The sequence below is a fragment of the Cyprinus carpio genome, unplaced genomic scaffold (genome assembly GCF_018340385.1).
Source record: "Cyprinus carpio isolate SPL01 unplaced genomic scaffold, ASM1834038v1 S000006746, whole genome shotgun sequence".
Taxonomy (NCBI): Eukaryota; Metazoa; Chordata; class Actinopteri; order Cypriniformes; family Cyprinidae; genus Cyprinus; species Cyprinus carpio.
Window position 1 is genome coordinate 763,100 of NW_024879345.1, and position 16,768 is coordinate 779,867.

The following is a 16,768-nucleotide window of genomic DNA, read 5'->3' on the forward strand; positions in this document are numbered from 1 at the left end:
CCAGCAATGAGGATAGCTCACCTTTCATGGCGGTGTTCTATTTTTCTGTAACACCTCTCAGCTAAGGTGTCCTTGGTCTCAAATCTCAGCGCTGTTCTTTTAGATTAATGACCGAGAAGGTGCTTCATCTGTCAGTGAACATGCACACACCTGGTCTGACACACAATCTAATACAATGATGCTGTTAGTTTTTTCATTATCATGGAAGTTATGCATACATTGCACAGATCTCACACCCCAATTAATATGCTCCAGTTCCCTGTTTCTCTGTCTCTTTCTTTTGCAGACACACACACACACACATCCACTGATAGACATACTGGGGTCTGGGGTTTGGATCTATATATAGACATGCTGGGTGTCTGATAGCCAGTATAAAGGCAGAGTTGTTCATGGCTGACCCTCTAACGCATGTCAGCTCTCTTAACAACCTGCTCTGCCATGTTCTCTATGTTTATACAAAATCACATGGATTATGGATAAACTGAAGATATGTTTATTAGGACACCAACACTTGCAGTTTTATGATTCCTGAGACCGTAGAGAAGGTTTGTCCTCAATTTCTCTCTTGGGTGAAGTTTGTTTTCATACCCCAGAGTGTGTATAAAAGGCACCTTCAGCTGGCAGGCTGGGGGTGGGGTTGGTGTGTTAACGGTGAGTTATTTTCAACCAGAACAAAACTGGCGCTGCTGAAACACCCTGATTTGTGTCTTGAGAAAAGAACTGTCCCAGTGTCATGCACAGTATCTCACGTCTCATTAGTGTGTTGTTTTCACACATGAAGACGGTCTGTCCTTGACTTTCTCCTTTATACCTGAAGCAAAGTCTTGGAAATTGTATTGGACACGCAACCTTTATTAACATAACAAATATGTTGTAAAAAATGCCACCACTCGTTTTGCGGGTATTAACTTCATTAATATTCTCAAGTGGCCTATTTTGAGAATAAGTAGCCTATTTTCTGATGTAAATTCCATTCCATTCCAAACTGAAGAATCCTTGAATACTTCTACTCAATTATAAGATGAGTAATTTTTAGCCATGGGGCAAAAGGTTGGACATTGATAACATTTTACATGTTCCAAACGAGGATCAGAGGAATGAATGGAATAATAAAACAATTAAATGATAAATGATTATAAATGCATACTCCATGTTCTCAGTCACATCCATACTGACACTCTTTGCACTGACAGGGCTTGACAAACAAACAAACAAACAAACAAACAGAGACTCTGGCAAAAAGTTATATTTTATATATTTTATGGTTATATTTTAGCCCTTTTAATTCAAGGCATCATATTAAAATTAGATGTAAAGTTCCCAGAGAAGTCACAACTGAAATCTCAAGACAGGATTTTAGGAGAAACGTCCCAGACAAAGTCACATACTTGAACTAAACACAAATTACAACTCCATTACGTCTCTAAAGCAGCAGCCTTTGAGTAATAGTTTTCCTCTGGGGAGGCTGAAGGATTAGGTTTCTGTGTGCGCAATAAAGATCTGTCTGTGCCAGGACCGTGATCATCCCTTCAGAGAAATATACAGTGCGTTTATTAACGCAGCGTTTGTTGATACATACGACTCGCGTCGTATCTGGCCAATTATTTATTTTCCATTATGGATCATTTGACAGAGAATAACTTGACAGCACAGACTCTGGAATACCCAGTGTGCTCGGAATGGAAGGAAAATCCTGAAGGATCAGTGTTTCATCTCGCACATATACTGCTGGTTTTAGGTTTTATGGGAGGCAGCGGCTTTTATGGATTACTCTACATGTTCAGCTTTTTAACGCTCGGGTTTTTCTGTTATTCGATCTGGGCATGGTCCGATCCCTGCACGACTGACTCGTTTTCATGGACTTTTGCGCTTTTCGCCTTCTGTTTGGCACAAGTTGTTCATGGCTCGTACCGATTGCGCAGCGTCACTTTTGATAAGGAGTTCCAGGATCTCTACGATTATATGTTCAAAAAGCTGGGAGTATCCTTAACTCATTTTGGGAAAATCGTGGAGTGTTGTGAGGGTGATATCTACACTATAGATAAAGACCACTGCTTCGCCGTGGAGGGTAAAACCTCCATCGACAAACTGTCCGTTCTTATCTCAGGCAGGTGAGTAAATGGACTTCATAACTAGAAATAATCTACGTATTACGTCTTAGTATGTGTGCTTCAATGCAAACAATGCACTCGCTTTGTCTTAAATAGGATAAGAGTGACTCTGAACGGGGAGTTTTTGCACCACATCTATCCATTTCAGTTCCTGGACTCTCCAGAGTGGGACTCCCTCAGACCTTCAGAAGAAGGGGTTTTTCAGGTGAATAATTTGTGAATAAATTGTGCGGTTTTTTTTCGTACTGTAAACTTTGTAATGGGACAACTTCTTGTATTTTTCCAGGTTACGTTACGTGCAGATAACCGGTGCAGGTACGTGGCGTGGAGACGAAAGAAACTCTATCTGCTGTTCGCGCAGCACCGCTACATCGCCAAGATCTTCGCGCTGCTGGTGCGCAATGACATCGCGGAGAAACTCTTCTCTCTCAACGACAAGGCTTTCGACACCCGCGGGTTCCGCTATGATCTCCGGTTACCAAGCTTCTGTCACGGACCAGAGCCAGAAATAGAAGACACAAGTGAATCCCGGGCAGCGCTGTGACAGAGTGAAACCAAACCGACAGAAAGAGACTCATGAGAAACGCACGCTCCAGATTTTGTGTAGTTGACTGATGCTAATTGATAGTGGGTTTTGCCATGCATTGTTTTATTCTTTTATTTTCCACAAATATTTTTTTCCCCTTTGTTTTATTTAATTGTAGTGACCTGAAATAATTGTTTTGTTCAGTCAAGCCATTTTTCAACAATTGTTCAGAAGATTAAGTGGTAGCCTATTGAGTATGATAGCCTACCAAACTATCGTTACACAATATCAAGGCATCTATTTGTGGAAACATTGTTTGAATGAATGAGAGATTAACTATTTAGCTACTGAAACAAGCTTTCACATGAAGACTCACCTACATGAACACTGTCAATCTGAAATTGTTATTTAACTGTTGCCCATATTGCCTATGTGTATAGCCTAGTTTGTTTGCTTTATACACGTTACATGTTCACACATTATTTTGAAAATAAAATAAAAATAAAAAATTATTATAGCGTCGTAAAATCGGCTATGAATGGGCGTAGCAATCATTTCAGAATTAAAGGGGACAATAAACAGAATAAAACCTTTTTTTTTTTTGACAGGCTAAGTTTATTTTTCTCTCCTCTTTTGTCGAGATTATATGTTTAGCATTTTAGCATATATTTTTGTCCTATGCTTATTTGTGTTTTGAGCAGGTAAACAGCATATTTCAACCACGTGTAGTTCACATTTTGGCTAAGATGTGAGTGTGATGATTATTTATAATTACTAGTAGAACCAGTGCACAATATACAGTAGGCTACCCGTCCAGTCCTTTAGGAGCTGCACAATGCATGCAGTGATTTTTAATGTGGACACATATCCTATAGCCTACAAATTTGGCTGATGAAACAAACAACATATTTGCCAGACGAAAACTGATCTCGGCGGTCTTCTTTAATTTAGTTGTATTAAGGGCATGCTTCAGTGTAGCTCCATGTCAGACCAGTCTATTGACAACAAAACACAATTAACAAGCGCCTCATGATCATGAATGTCTCTCTCTAGTGGTGGAGTGTCATATGTGCGCGGAGGACTGGCCGCTTGGTTTGTGCCCATTTTAAGTCACTGCCTGTCATCTGGCTGGAATGCGCTCCTCACACACTGCAGCTGCTCTGCTATCAGGCTGTTATCTTCTGCCTTAACATTCGCACATTAGAGCTCGAATCGACAACACCGGTGAGTAGAAAATATCTGAATTAATAGGCTATAATGAAATATTTTAAAATAACTTAAACTAAAGCTATGCAAGATTAACACGAAGCACACTAGATAAAGTAAAAAGTGGTTCTATAGAAAGTTTATTGGAGGTCAGTGACTGCGTCTCTGGGTTTGTGAATCTCCCCGAAAGCGGTTTGCGCATTTCGGTTTCTGATTTCTGACAGTAGCCTATCTTCATGTCACTATTAACCGCGCTGACAGACATTTAGAACATTTATGTCCAGATAGGCTATGTAGGCTATTCAGTTAAGAGAAATGCTTGCAATTCGAATGTATTTGTTTATGAATGTGGCGGTTCTAACAGTTCAACTTTCTGGCATCTCCCCATCAGCTTGAAAACTTCAGAATGTCAGACACCTTAAGCTACACAACATCTCCATTGCCTTCCAGTGTCCCGTCAGTCTCTGGTGATTCAAACGCCACATTATGCCAGGACTGGGAGCAGTCTCATCACCTGCTGTTCCACCTGGCCAACTTGAGCCTTGGTCTAGGTTTCCTCATCCCCACCACAGTAACGCTTCATATGATCTTCCTCAGACTGCTGCTGATGACAGGTACAGAGCGCCCTCAACAGCAGAGCAATGCGCATACATTTGTTTAGCCGAAAATACATGCTAGTTAAAACTTAGTTATCATAAATGTAAACATAGTTAAAGCTTAGCCTTTTTAAATATCACAAATTGACAGGAAAATTAAAATGGTCATACACATGTAGACCTACTGTAACAACTGAAATGATTAAAATATATAGGTCTATAAGAAATTTAGAGGGTACTGAACTTCATACACTGTAGTTTTAATTCTATAAATTTTGTTACCGGTAATTTCATTTCATTTGATTAGCTGAGTTGATGTACTATTAATTACAAATGAAAGAAAAATAAGAATATAAAGAAATATGAAGAAAACAAACAAACAAACAAACAAAAAAATGGCAAAATAACATAGCAAAATTACTAAAACTTAAACTAAAAAAAATAAAAAAATAAAATAAAATCTAATACATTATGTATAAATTATCAAAATATTAATGAATACTATAATAGTATAAATAATATCAAAATAACACTAATAAATCTATGAATTGAAAGGATTTATCAATTTTCAACATTTCAAAATATATATATATATATATATATATATATATATATATATATATATATATATATATATATATATATATAAGGGTCTGAAGTTACTTACTACTGTTGTTTTAATCACATTAAAAATAATAATAATAAAAGTTGTAGCAAGTATTGTCTATATCAATTTAATATAATAATTTAGTCTGCGCAGAATATTTAGAAAGTCTAAAGGGGTGTCAAAATACAAAGTAAGCTTGTTTTTATGTAATTTTCGATTTTTTTTTTTTTTTTTTTTTTTTTTGAAATTGAAATGCTTATCTTTATTGGATTTCAGGGTGCTCTTTGTTCATTGCATGGGCCACATTATACAGATGTACATTGGATGTGATGGTGTGGAATGTGGTTTTCCTTCTGGTGAACTTCATGCATTTCTTCTTCCTTCTTTATAAACGCAGACCGGTGAGTACAGTCACCAGTGAGCAAGTTACATTTTATTGATACAGTCTATTTGAATGTCCTTGGCTGAGAGATGCTTAAACTGCTTCCAGGAAAACAGAGGTCAAATACCATGATTTGTATTGAGATAAGAGGATGTTTCTCTGATGTCTTCAGAGTGGGCAATTGTAGTGTCTGTACAGTGGCTAGTAGTGATGATCACATTGCCGGCAATGAATTTTGACTTAGAATTCACTTTCCCATTGTGCTAAATTCAATATACCTGTTTGGTTATGTTGTTTAATTCCAGATTAAGATTGACACGGAGTTAAAATCATTGTACAAGCACATGTTCGAGCCCCTGCATGTACGTGAAGCTCTGTTTCAGAGGCTCACCGGCCAGTTCTGCACTATCCAGACCTTAAAGAAGGGCCAGGTTTATGCAGCAGAAGATAAGACCTTTGTTGATGAGCGCCTCAGTATTCTTCTCAAAGGAAAGTAGGTGCTTCATTTCACTAAGAGTCTACATTTACTTTCTAGATTTCCTATCATGTGTGTATTGCTTTTGAGTTCTCTGACCAAGTTTATGCATTTGACAGGATGAAGGTATCATATCGTGGCCATTTCTTGCATAATATTTATACCAATGCCTTCATCGACTCTCCAGAATTCAGGTCGACTCAGATGAACAGGGGTGAGAGGTTTCAGGTAATGTGTTTAAATTTTACTATTTAAACATTCATTGAATATTTTCAGATAATCACAGCATGCTTATATATAGCCATAACTCACGTCTACAAGTGTGATATTGCATTTATACAACAGTTCGACGGCACAAATGTGTAAATACTTAAGAAAAACAACAACGGAGTGTCTTTAAAAAACCCTCTTTTGTGCAGAACTACTTCCTTCTGCTATGGATACAAATCTCAGTTTGTCAGTTTAACAGCTGAGCTCAAGCTTCCGTTACTAATTCGAAAACGTCACTTTAGAACTAGTAACGAAGCAATGTTGCTTCATTAAAAGCTTATTGTGTTACTGGATTAAAAGCAGCATATTATGTGGAGTCGAGTATGATGAGAGAGATATGGACTGAGTGAGTGTAATTACCTGATTCTGACAGCATTCATTCTTCAGCTCAATTTCATATTAACAATAAAATATTAGTTTGAATGTTTGCTGAGGAAAGCGATCTTTGTCGTACTATCCTTTCATTTGTTAAAGGTGATTATAGACTTTGCAATGTTTGCCCACTCTTCTTTGCAGAACTGCTCAAGTTCAGTTAAATTTGATGGTGACGGTTTGAGGACTGCAGTCTTCAAGTCATTCCAGATTTTCAATGGGGTTTAAGTCTAAACTCTGACTAGGCCATGCCAATGTGTGCTCAGTTTTGCAGATTTTCCTCAAGAATTTGACGGTATTTTTCCCCACCCATTTTCCCCTTCTATATCCTGACAAGTGCTCCAGAGAAACACCACCATAACAGGATATCACCACCTCCATGCTTTACTGTAGGAGTGGTGTTTTTTGGCCGCTGAGCTGTATTGGAATTCTGCCTGATATATTGTTTGGTGTTTAGGCCAGATAATTCAATTTTAGTCTCATCTACCTCAGAATCTTCAAGGTGTGTTTTGGCAAAGCTCAGTCGTGACTGCATGTGGCCTTTTTCTTGCAACCCTCCCATATAAGCCACATTTGTGGAGAATTTGTGATATTGTTATCACATGCACACAATGACCACTGTTTGTCATAAATTCCTACTGCTTCAGAGTTGCTGTGGGCCTCTTGGTCTCCTCTCTGACCAGTTTGCTCCCGGCTCTTTCATCCAGTTTGCAGCGACGTCCTGATCCAGGGAGGGTCTGTGTAGTACCAAATACCTTTCACTTCCTAATAATAGACTTCACTGTGCTTTTATAGGCATTGATAAAGCCTTTGAAATGTTTTTGTCTTCATCTCCTGACTTGTGCCTATCCACAACTTTATCCTGGAGATCTGTTGACAGTGCCTTGTCCCCCATAATTGATTGTTTGCTTCAGTTGCTGTACCAAGGACTGAAATGCTCCAGGAAAGCTCTTTTCATGCTGAGCTCATCAAAATGACCACAGCTGATCACAATTGAAAGTCAGATGGTTTTGTGTGGCATTGAGAAGGTGATTAGCTACACCTGATTGAGTTTACAAGTCATTTTTAGGAGGGGGTGGTCCTTTTTCCAATTCAGTGAAGGTTTTTTTTGGTGTTATTTCTTTCGCTTGGATAATATAAGATGCCTCGAGTACATATAACTGCATTAAAAAACAAACAAAAAAAAAAAAAAAAAAAAAAAAAAATTCTGTCTGACTTATTTTCAGGCTGCAAAGTTACAAACTGCAAAATGTGATTATTTTAAAGGGAGGTGATTCTTTTCTATACCCCATATATACAGGTGCATCTCAATAGATGAGAATGTCATGGAAAAGTTCATTTATTTCAGTAATTCAACTCAAATTGTGAAACTCACATATTAACTAAATTCAGTTCACACAGACTGAAGTAGTTTAAGCCTTTAGTTCTTTTAATTGTGATGATTTTGGCTCACATTTAACAAAAACCCACCAATTCACAACAAATTAGAATACCTCATAAGACCAAAAAAAAAAAAAAAACTTTTTAGTGAATTGTTGGCCTTCTGGAAAGTATTTTCATTTACTGTACATGTACTCAGTAATTGGTAGGGACTTTTTTTTGTTTTGTTGGTGCTTCAATTCGGCGTGGCATGGAGGTGATCAGTTTGTGGCACTGCTGAGGTGGTATGGAAGCCCAGGTTTCTTTGACAGTGGCCTTCAGCTCATCTGCATTTTTTTCGTCTCTTGTTTCTCATTTTCCTCTTGACAAGGAAAAGATTCTCTATGGGGTTCAGGTCTGGTGAGTTTGCTGGCCAGTCAAGCACACCAACACCATGGTCATTTAACCAACTTTTGGTGCTTTTGGCAGTGTGGGCAGTTGCCAAATTCTGCTGTAAAATGAAATCAGCATCTTTAAAAATCTGGTCAGCAGAAGGATCATGAAGTGCTCCAAACTTTCTTGGAAAACGGGTTCAGTGACTTTGGTTTTCAAAAAACACAATGGACCAACACCAGCAGATGACATTGCACTCCAAATCATCACAGACTGTGGAAACTTAACACCGGACTTCAAGCAACTTGGGGTATGAGCTTCTCCATCCTTCCTCCAGACTCTAGGACCTTGGTTTCCAAATGAAATACAAAACTTGCTCTCATCGGAAAAGAGGACTTTGGACCACTGGGCAACAGTCCAGTTCTTCTTCTCCTTAGCGCAGGTAAGACACCTCTGATGTTGTCTGTGGTGCAGGAGTGGCTTAACAAGAGGAATATGACAACAGAAGCCAAATTCCTTGGTGGCTCTTGATGCCTTGACCCCAGCCTCAGTCCATTCTTTGTGAAGTTCACTCAAATTCTTGAATTGATTTTGCTTGACAGTCCTCATAAGGCTGTGGTTTTTTTTTCATCTTTTTCTTCCACACTTTTACCTTCCATTCAACTTTCTGTTTACATGCCTGGATACAGCACTCTGTGAACAGCCAGCTTCTTTGGCAATGAATGTTTGTGGCTTACCCTCCTTGTGAAGGGTGTCAATGATTATCTTCTGGACAACTGTCAGATCAGCAGTCTTCCCCATGATTGTGCAGCCTAGTGAACCAAACTGAGAGACCATTTTGAAGGCTCAGGAATCCTTTGCAGGTGTTTTGAGTTGATTAGCTGATTGGCATGTCACCATATTCTACTGTAATTTGTTGAGATTGGTGGGTTTTTGTTAAATGTGAGCCAAAATCATCACAATTAAAAGAACCAAAGACTTAAACTACTTCAGTCTGTGTGGATTGAATTTATTTGAGTTGAATTATTAAAATAAATGAACTTTTCCACAATATTCTAATTTATTGAGATGCACCTGTATATTATACAGTACTGTGCAAAAGTCCTAGGCCATTAGTATTTTCACCACCAGAAAAATGGTTTTAAGCCATTTTAAGCTGTAGTGTGTCAGTAGGAAATATCAGGTTACATTTCCAAACATTCCTTTTGCCATTAATTGTAATAATCCAGTGAGATTTTTGTATGCACAAGGAGTCTGACAACAGCTACTGTAGTGCTCGACACAGTGATATGATCTCAGAATCGTCAAGTCTGTCTGGCATGACATGAAGAAACAGGAAAATATATATATATATATCTGAAGGCAGACTAAATTCAGAACTGTAGTAACGTCTCCAAGATGCTTGAAGAAACCTACCTATAAAGTTTTTAGGCATTTGTGTAAAAAAGGTGTAAAGTGAGGATGCTTTAAAATATAATGTCATAAATATATTTTATATATCAATTAACTTCCATTAACTAAATCAAATCAACATTTGTTTTGTTTTGTTTAAAACAGCTTTTGTCCTAGGTACAGTTGTGCATAGTTTTCAGGTAGCTTTGTAGGTAGGTTTCTTGAAGTTTTTTGGAGATGTTGCCAAAGTTCTTCTGGATTTAGTCCGTCTGAGATTTTTCTGGTCTGTGCTTTCTGTGTTTGTTTAATTTGTATGAGGGAAGCCATCTTAAGAAAGACAATGTCACATTCCAGAAATTTCTGGTCATTTTGTGGAAGAGTAAACTAATGCACACCATTTACATTTATTTGTCACATGCACATGAATATACAGGTGACGATCACTGCTGAGGAAAACTGCAAGTTCCTGTGCTGGTCTAGAGAGCGTCTGACTTACTTCCTGGAGTCAGAGTCTTTTCTGAACGAGGTGTTCAGGTACCTCATTGGCAAAGACATCACCAACAAGCTTTACACTCTCAATGATCCAACCCTGAGTGACAAGGTAAGAACATACATATTTTTAACTAAATTCAGAATTGAATACATGTTTGGACAGTGAAGGAAAACCAATCCAGTTGTCTAGTATACATGGGTGACTTTCAGTACTACTTGTTAACATCCCAGGATGGAAGTTGGTTGAGAGGGAAAGGATTGGTATGGCTACATAATTCCCATCTGTGTTTTTTCACAATTTTGATGAATAAAACATGGAAAATAGTCATGATTAAGAATGAGTAGGAGTTCCAAACACTGTTCTTGTATGTTTTTTGAAAATTATTAGCAACTTATTTAACTTCAAAGATTATGTAATTTACAGAAACAAAATGTGATTAATCAACTGAATGACATTACCAGCTTTTATTAAGAACATCATGTGGAAGAGATTATTTATAACTAACGTTATGATGATTGAACCATAGGCTGCAAAGAAAATGGACCGTCATCCAAGCCTATGTTCTCAGCTGTCTATGATGCAGATGAGGAACAGCATGGCTAGCACCAGTGACACAGACGATGTGCTCAACCAGATCCTGAGAGGCGGGTCAACTGGGTCATCACTCCGTAAGTCTATAGAGAGCTAAGTATCTTTCACTAATCAGTCAGTGCTAAGCTGTATTTCAAGCACTAACCACAATTTACTCAACAGTCCATGTATGCTCCGATATTAGACTCCACAAATGCTGATATAAATCAGAACACACATCTCTCTCATCTCTGTCTCTTCTAACTTTATTATAAATGTCAAGACATGTCTAATTTGCATTCTTCATCTCCACTCTGAACTTCATCTGTTCCAGTGTGAGTTGCTAATAGGGTACTAAATTTGTGGTATTGCACAATACATTGGTGTGATTTCAAACGATTAATATTGGGTGTATCCCTGATGTTCTCTCCTCCTGTTTCTTCTCTAGCTGTGTACTCAGATCGGGCCTGATGGGGTGTAAGATGGTTTATTTTTTTCTCACTATCTTTCTCTTCCTCAACCCCAACACAAATCGTCATTTTGAACATAACCAGAAAGTAGATTAATTCCCTTTTAGTGGTCAAAACAAGTGACTTCTGATAACCAGACCTGTTATGAAGTTAACCTTTAACATCCAAAAAAACTGCATTTGATGAGTTTGTCCATAACTTTCATGCCATGACACATGTCATCATACAATTTTCAACTAAATCCATCATATCAATATATGAGCTACTTCAGTGTATATGTTATGTACACTGATCAGCCAAAACTTTAAAAACCACCTACCTAATATTACGTAGGTCCCCCTTCATGTTGCCAAAACAGCTCAGATGCATCAAGACACAAGACCTCTAAATATGTCTCATGGTAATTAATGGTTCTGGCACATTAGCCAGATCCTTTAAGTCCTGCCAATTGCAAGGTTAGGCCACCTTGTGTTGGGTTTGTTGGTCCAGCACATCCCACGAGTTGTTTTTTTTCACTGTCTGCCTGAACAGTTCTAAGAACGTAATGAATGGCTACAGTTATATATCCACTTGAGCTTGGTTTGGCACGGCACAATTGCAAAGCTTTCTCAGCCTGGAAGTGGACTGGCTATTTGTTTGTTGTCTGGCAACCAGTTTCACTTAAGCTAATAGCTGGCCAAGCATGCTTTTTGAGCAAAGAAAATGCTATTTGAGCAAAGTAAAATATCTGATCATTTTCCATAATGCGGCCACTATTTACATCTCATACAATCTGTAAACACTTGCATTACCAAGACAATGACTGACGCATTTGTATTACATTCCAAAGAGCTCTGTTAACAGCCCCACAATGGGAAATTAAACTAAACCTGGCTGGCCTGGATCAGCATGAAATAGAATGGTTAAGCAACAGGAAAAGTTTGGCCCAAGGGTGAAAAATATCCTTGTCAAAGTCACTCTGATTTATCTGCTATAGATGCTCAATCAGATTGAGGTCTGGGGAATTTGGAGGCCATGAGGTCATGTTCCTCAAACCAATCCTAAATTATTTTTGCAGTGTGCCAGGGTGCATTATCCTTCTGAATAAGGCCACTGCCATCAGGGAACACCACTGCCATGAAGGGGTGTACGTATATCTACAAAAATCTTTTGGTTGGTGGTACGTGTCAAAGTAACATTCACATGAATGCCAGGACACAAGCTATCCCAGCAGAACATTGCCCAGAGCGTATCACTGGCTCGCCTGCCTGCCCTCTTCCCATGTGGCATCCTGCTGCCATCTCCACCTGATGTAAAAGAAAATGTGATTCATCAGACCAGACATTGCTCCATGGTCCAGTCCTGACACTCACATGCCCTGTGTGTTCTGACACCTTTATATCATGGCCAGCATTACGTTTTTCAGCAATTTGAGCTACAGTGGCTCTTCTTTGTGATCAGACCAGATGGGCTAGCCTTCACTCCCCATGTGCATCACTGAGACCCTGATGCCAGTTCACCGGTTGTCCTTCCTTGCAGCACTTTTGGTAGGTACTAACCACTGTATACCGGGACACCCCACAAGACTTGGCCTTTTGGAGATGCTCTGACTCAGTCATCTGGCCAACACTGCTTGGCCCTTGTCAAAGTCATTACAATTTATCATGCTTCACATGAAATGCAAGAACTGACTGTTCACTTGCTGCTTACAGTGTATATTGTAACGATATAATCCGTGTTATTTACTACAACTGTCAATGGCTTTATTGTTATGGCTGATCAGTGTATATAGTTTCATATCTTTTGTATTACTCTGCACTCTATCTCTTCCTATGCATTTAATTATTTATTTGACAAATAGACACATATTAATAATGGGAGAATGGACAGTTAGCTGCTTTGCTTTGCAACAGGTTCCAGATCACTCTTGGGTTTTTGCGAGTTGATATCATCATCTATATACATACCTTTGAGGTTTGCATACCCCTTTTGTCTACTAAGTTTATAAACCCCTTTTGGAATTCAATTTAATTAATTGTTATAGATATAATCCAAGGATCTCTAGACAGTACCACTGCTCTTTAAATTTCAGAATGCTGCCCTTTTTGCTGAACCCACATGACTCATGTGCCACTCTGAATCTCTGCTCCGAGAAAAAAAAAAAATAGACAAATGTTTTGAAGCTACATGAAGGAGTATTTCAAAAGCACTCATCATTAGTATACAATGTTATTACTAGCATATTCTATGCAAAGTACCTATTAGCCCTTTCCATCTGGAGTTTCCTGTCTGAACTTCAGGTTATGTAAAACATGCTAATTGGCAAAATTTGGTGGTTTGTATCAATTTGTGATCACAGGTGTTGAAGACTAGTAAGAGACCCATATAGGAGTGTTGAGAGCTTGTGCAAATTTTTTTATGTGAATGAATGAATGCATGACATATTATGTGATAAATTTGTTGAAAACTTGAGTTTTCCTTTTTTTTGAGAAGGAGGGGAGAGGTGGTTGCAAGATCTTTCCTTTTGTTATTCAGCGTGTAGAGATTCTTGTCTCTCTCACACTAAATATTATTTCAAATTTGTGCTCTTACTGCAGCTCTTCTCATGTTTGTCTAGAGGTTTTTTTTTATTTTTATTTTTTACTTTTTAGCCCTTTATACATTCACACATATTTTCAATACAGAATGCTAATTTTATGATTCCTCTACTAGTCAGAATTTTTTTTTTTTTTAAGGGAAGACTTTATTGAACCTTTAGACAAAATCTTAAAAAAAATGGCTGTATAAGTGTTTTTGAGTAAAAGATTGATTAATCATGCTTTTATGGCTCATGTACCATAGTATGACATATGAGAATATTCAAGGAGGGAAAAAAACATTTATTCAGAGACCCAAACTGACTTTGTGCAGTTGCTGATATTTATATGCCAAAAGTTTGATGCAATTCTGATAGCTTGTAATGTAGACCACTGAGATTGATTGTCTTTGAGACCAATGAGTATAGCAGACTACTTGCATAAAACACATATAAATATCAGTTATCCCTCTATATATCTCCCAATAACATGAGAGTAAGATTAGTAATTCAACATATAGGAATGATTAGTAAAATGATATTTAAATTCTTAGTTTTAAGATCAAATCTCATGAAATGCAATAGGATGATTGAGAGACGATGTATTGATCCTGATGTATTATAGTTAATGCTGACATTATGATTTAAAAAAAAAAAGTATGAAGAATTAAGTAAACCTAAGTTGCTTCAGATCAGTGTTTATTCTGAGATATTACTGACAAAGTAAATTATATTGTTACATTACTTTATAAAAATCAGTAAAGATTTTTACACAGGAAAAATACACTTTTATCACAAATTGAAGGAGGCCTTTTACTTGCTAAAAACTTATAAACTTATCAATCAGATGGAAGAAATCATGTAGTAGATTGTGTACAGCAGGTTTTTCAGCACATTTGATCATGTTGATAATTTAGAGACCTTACGTTTGTTTATCGGTTATGATACAGTAGGACTTAAACATCTTGCAGATTATTAAAGGGGTATGCACACTAATGTACTGCAGACTAATACGCGTCAGACATTAATCAATGTAACAATAAAAACACTTCTTTCACACTGCGGTCACACTAGACTTTGGACATGCAAAATTTATTTGGATACTACAACGACCATTATATGACATTATCAACCTCTGCGGCACCTTTTTAAAAACAAAAATTCAGCATATAACAGTAATGAAATAATTGTAAAAAATACAATGTACTCCACTTTCCTGCAATGCTGCAGACCTTCAGCTTTAAAGTGACGTATCTGGATCAACGTCTTTATATCAAACGTATTTGGAACGCAGAATTCAAACTTTGTAACATTAACATAACAAAAAGTGTAGCGTGACCGAACCTTCAGGCACAAGACTCAAAAACTGGTTCCCAGCCAATACATTTTGGGTACTGCTAATTTTATATAACACGCACAGAGTGTAAATAACAAAGTTGTAATTGTTAATGTTTGTGATTTTATTCACATTACTGTGATTGGTACTGTTGAGCTGTGGACACAGTTAATAACTTTAAGAGAATGATAGAAAGTTTTGTCTCCATATAACTTTATAAAACATTAAACTTGAATCTTAATGTGTAACTACATATGAAACCCTCGAAAAACATTTATTTATTTATTTTTTTCTCCAGAGAAAACTCCTTTGACAAAAGCATCCACGACTATGAAACCAATTGAAGAAGGAATGGAAGATGACGTTTTTGAACCTGAATCCCCCTCTACCTCCCAGAACATTTCCAGGACCCCCAGAGAAGACATGTAAAATGTATTTTATCACTTCACGGTCTTAGACTTCTATGTTTCAATCTATTGTATTTACAAGAAAATAATTCAATAATTAATTTCCTTGCATGTTCCTGTTTTTCTGTCATGTTTTCTTGTGTGATATGTTAACAGTCAATATTTTATTAAAATGAATTGTATTATTATTACACAGGCTATTATTACAGGGTTAAGCAATGATGAAGTGTACACTGGGTTTACTGAATGTCCTGTTTGAAGCATTTTCATTTCTTCCAAATGCTTCTTTTCTTTTCATTAATGTGACTATTGTGTGTTTAAAGTTATACTGATGCTTGAAATCACGGTTTTTATTCTTTTTTTTTTAAATTAAAGTTTGGCACTATGGACATGTTGACATGTTTGTTTACTTCAGTATTTCATTATTTGTTTCTTTCTAATGATGGCTGTGCTTAATGTTTAAGTGATTCACTTAACAAATCACTCAAGGAGCAAAAACAAAACATTGCTGAAAGATTAAATAATAATTCAGGGAGCAGTACTTATGATCTAATATTCAACACATTGTGACTTGTTAATTGTTCTCATTTTAAGAAAACTTGAATATTACACTATATTTTGTGCACTGAGGCTTATTGATGAGCAATCTCACATCATTCAGATATAATAATTCCTTTGTACACTGTGCTGTCAAAATATATACCAAGCAACATTTGCTTTGGAGTGCTTGCCAAATGTATACATGTACATGTTTTAGAAAGGGAAATTTACCACAGACTAGTTTACCATATCCAAAGCCACACAACTTTAACTTCAAGATCTCTGTTTTAATCAGAACATTGTTAGTATAAATATCACTACACTTTCTGAAACAAAAGGTACAGAAGCTGTCACTGGGGTGTTACCTTTCCAAAGACACACCTTTGCACCTAAAGACACACCTTTTGAAAAGGTACCGCCCCAGTGACAGCTTTTGTACCTTTTTTGGAAAGTGTATGGTGCACTTTTGCACTGCTGTGCTAGCTTTTGTTCCAGGTGACCTTTGTTGTGCCTATGAAGATCCAACAAGGTCTCACAGGAGTCACAACTAACACATACATTCCGAAAAAAAAAAAAAAGGTTGGTTTCATTTGGTTTATCAAGCCACATATACTTCTATATCATTAGGGCTTCTAGATGGTTCTTTCATCAAGAGCATCAGAACCACTTCCAAATTCAGAGAATTGAGTAAAAGTAGCTTTTATTA

General features: G+C 37.2%; 2 protein-coding genes across 3 annotated transcripts; both read left to right on the forward strand.

Annotated features, from left to right (window-relative positions):
- Positions 1-1,345: 1,345 nt before the first annotated feature.
- LOC109072117 (popeye domain-containing protein 3-like) lies at positions 1,346-3,235 on the forward strand. Its single transcript, XM_019088393.2, has 3 exons — positions 1,346-2,114; positions 2,211-2,319; positions 2,401-3,235. Exons 1-3 carry the CDS (start codon positions 1,621-1,623, stop codon positions 2,656-2,658), a joined length of 861 nt encoding a protein of 286 aa, XP_018943938.2. The 5' UTR covers positions 1,346-1,620; the 3' UTR covers positions 2,659-3,235.
- A 469-nt stretch (positions 3,236-3,704) lies between these two features.
- On the forward strand, positions 3,705-15,919 carry LOC109091750 (blood vessel epicardial substance-like). Of its 2 annotated transcripts, none has more exons than XM_019105537.2 (8): positions 3,705-3,864; positions 4,238-4,460; positions 5,326-5,450; positions 5,737-5,924; positions 6,026-6,134; positions 10,126-10,293; positions 10,712-10,853; positions 15,414-15,919. In XM_019105537.2, the coding sequence occupies exons 2-8, from the start codon at positions 4,253-4,255 to the stop codon at positions 15,542-15,544; spliced, it is 1,071 nt and encodes a 356-aa protein (XP_018961082.2). In that variant the 5' UTR covers positions 3,705-3,864; positions 4,238-4,252; the 3' UTR covers positions 15,545-15,919. The 2 variants fall into 2 exon arrangements, with proteins under 2 accessions (XP_018961082.2, XP_042611678.1); XM_042755744.1 differs by lacking the exon at positions 15,414-15,919 and adding an exon at positions 11,204-11,232.
- Positions 15,920-16,768: the final 849 nt, after the last annotated feature.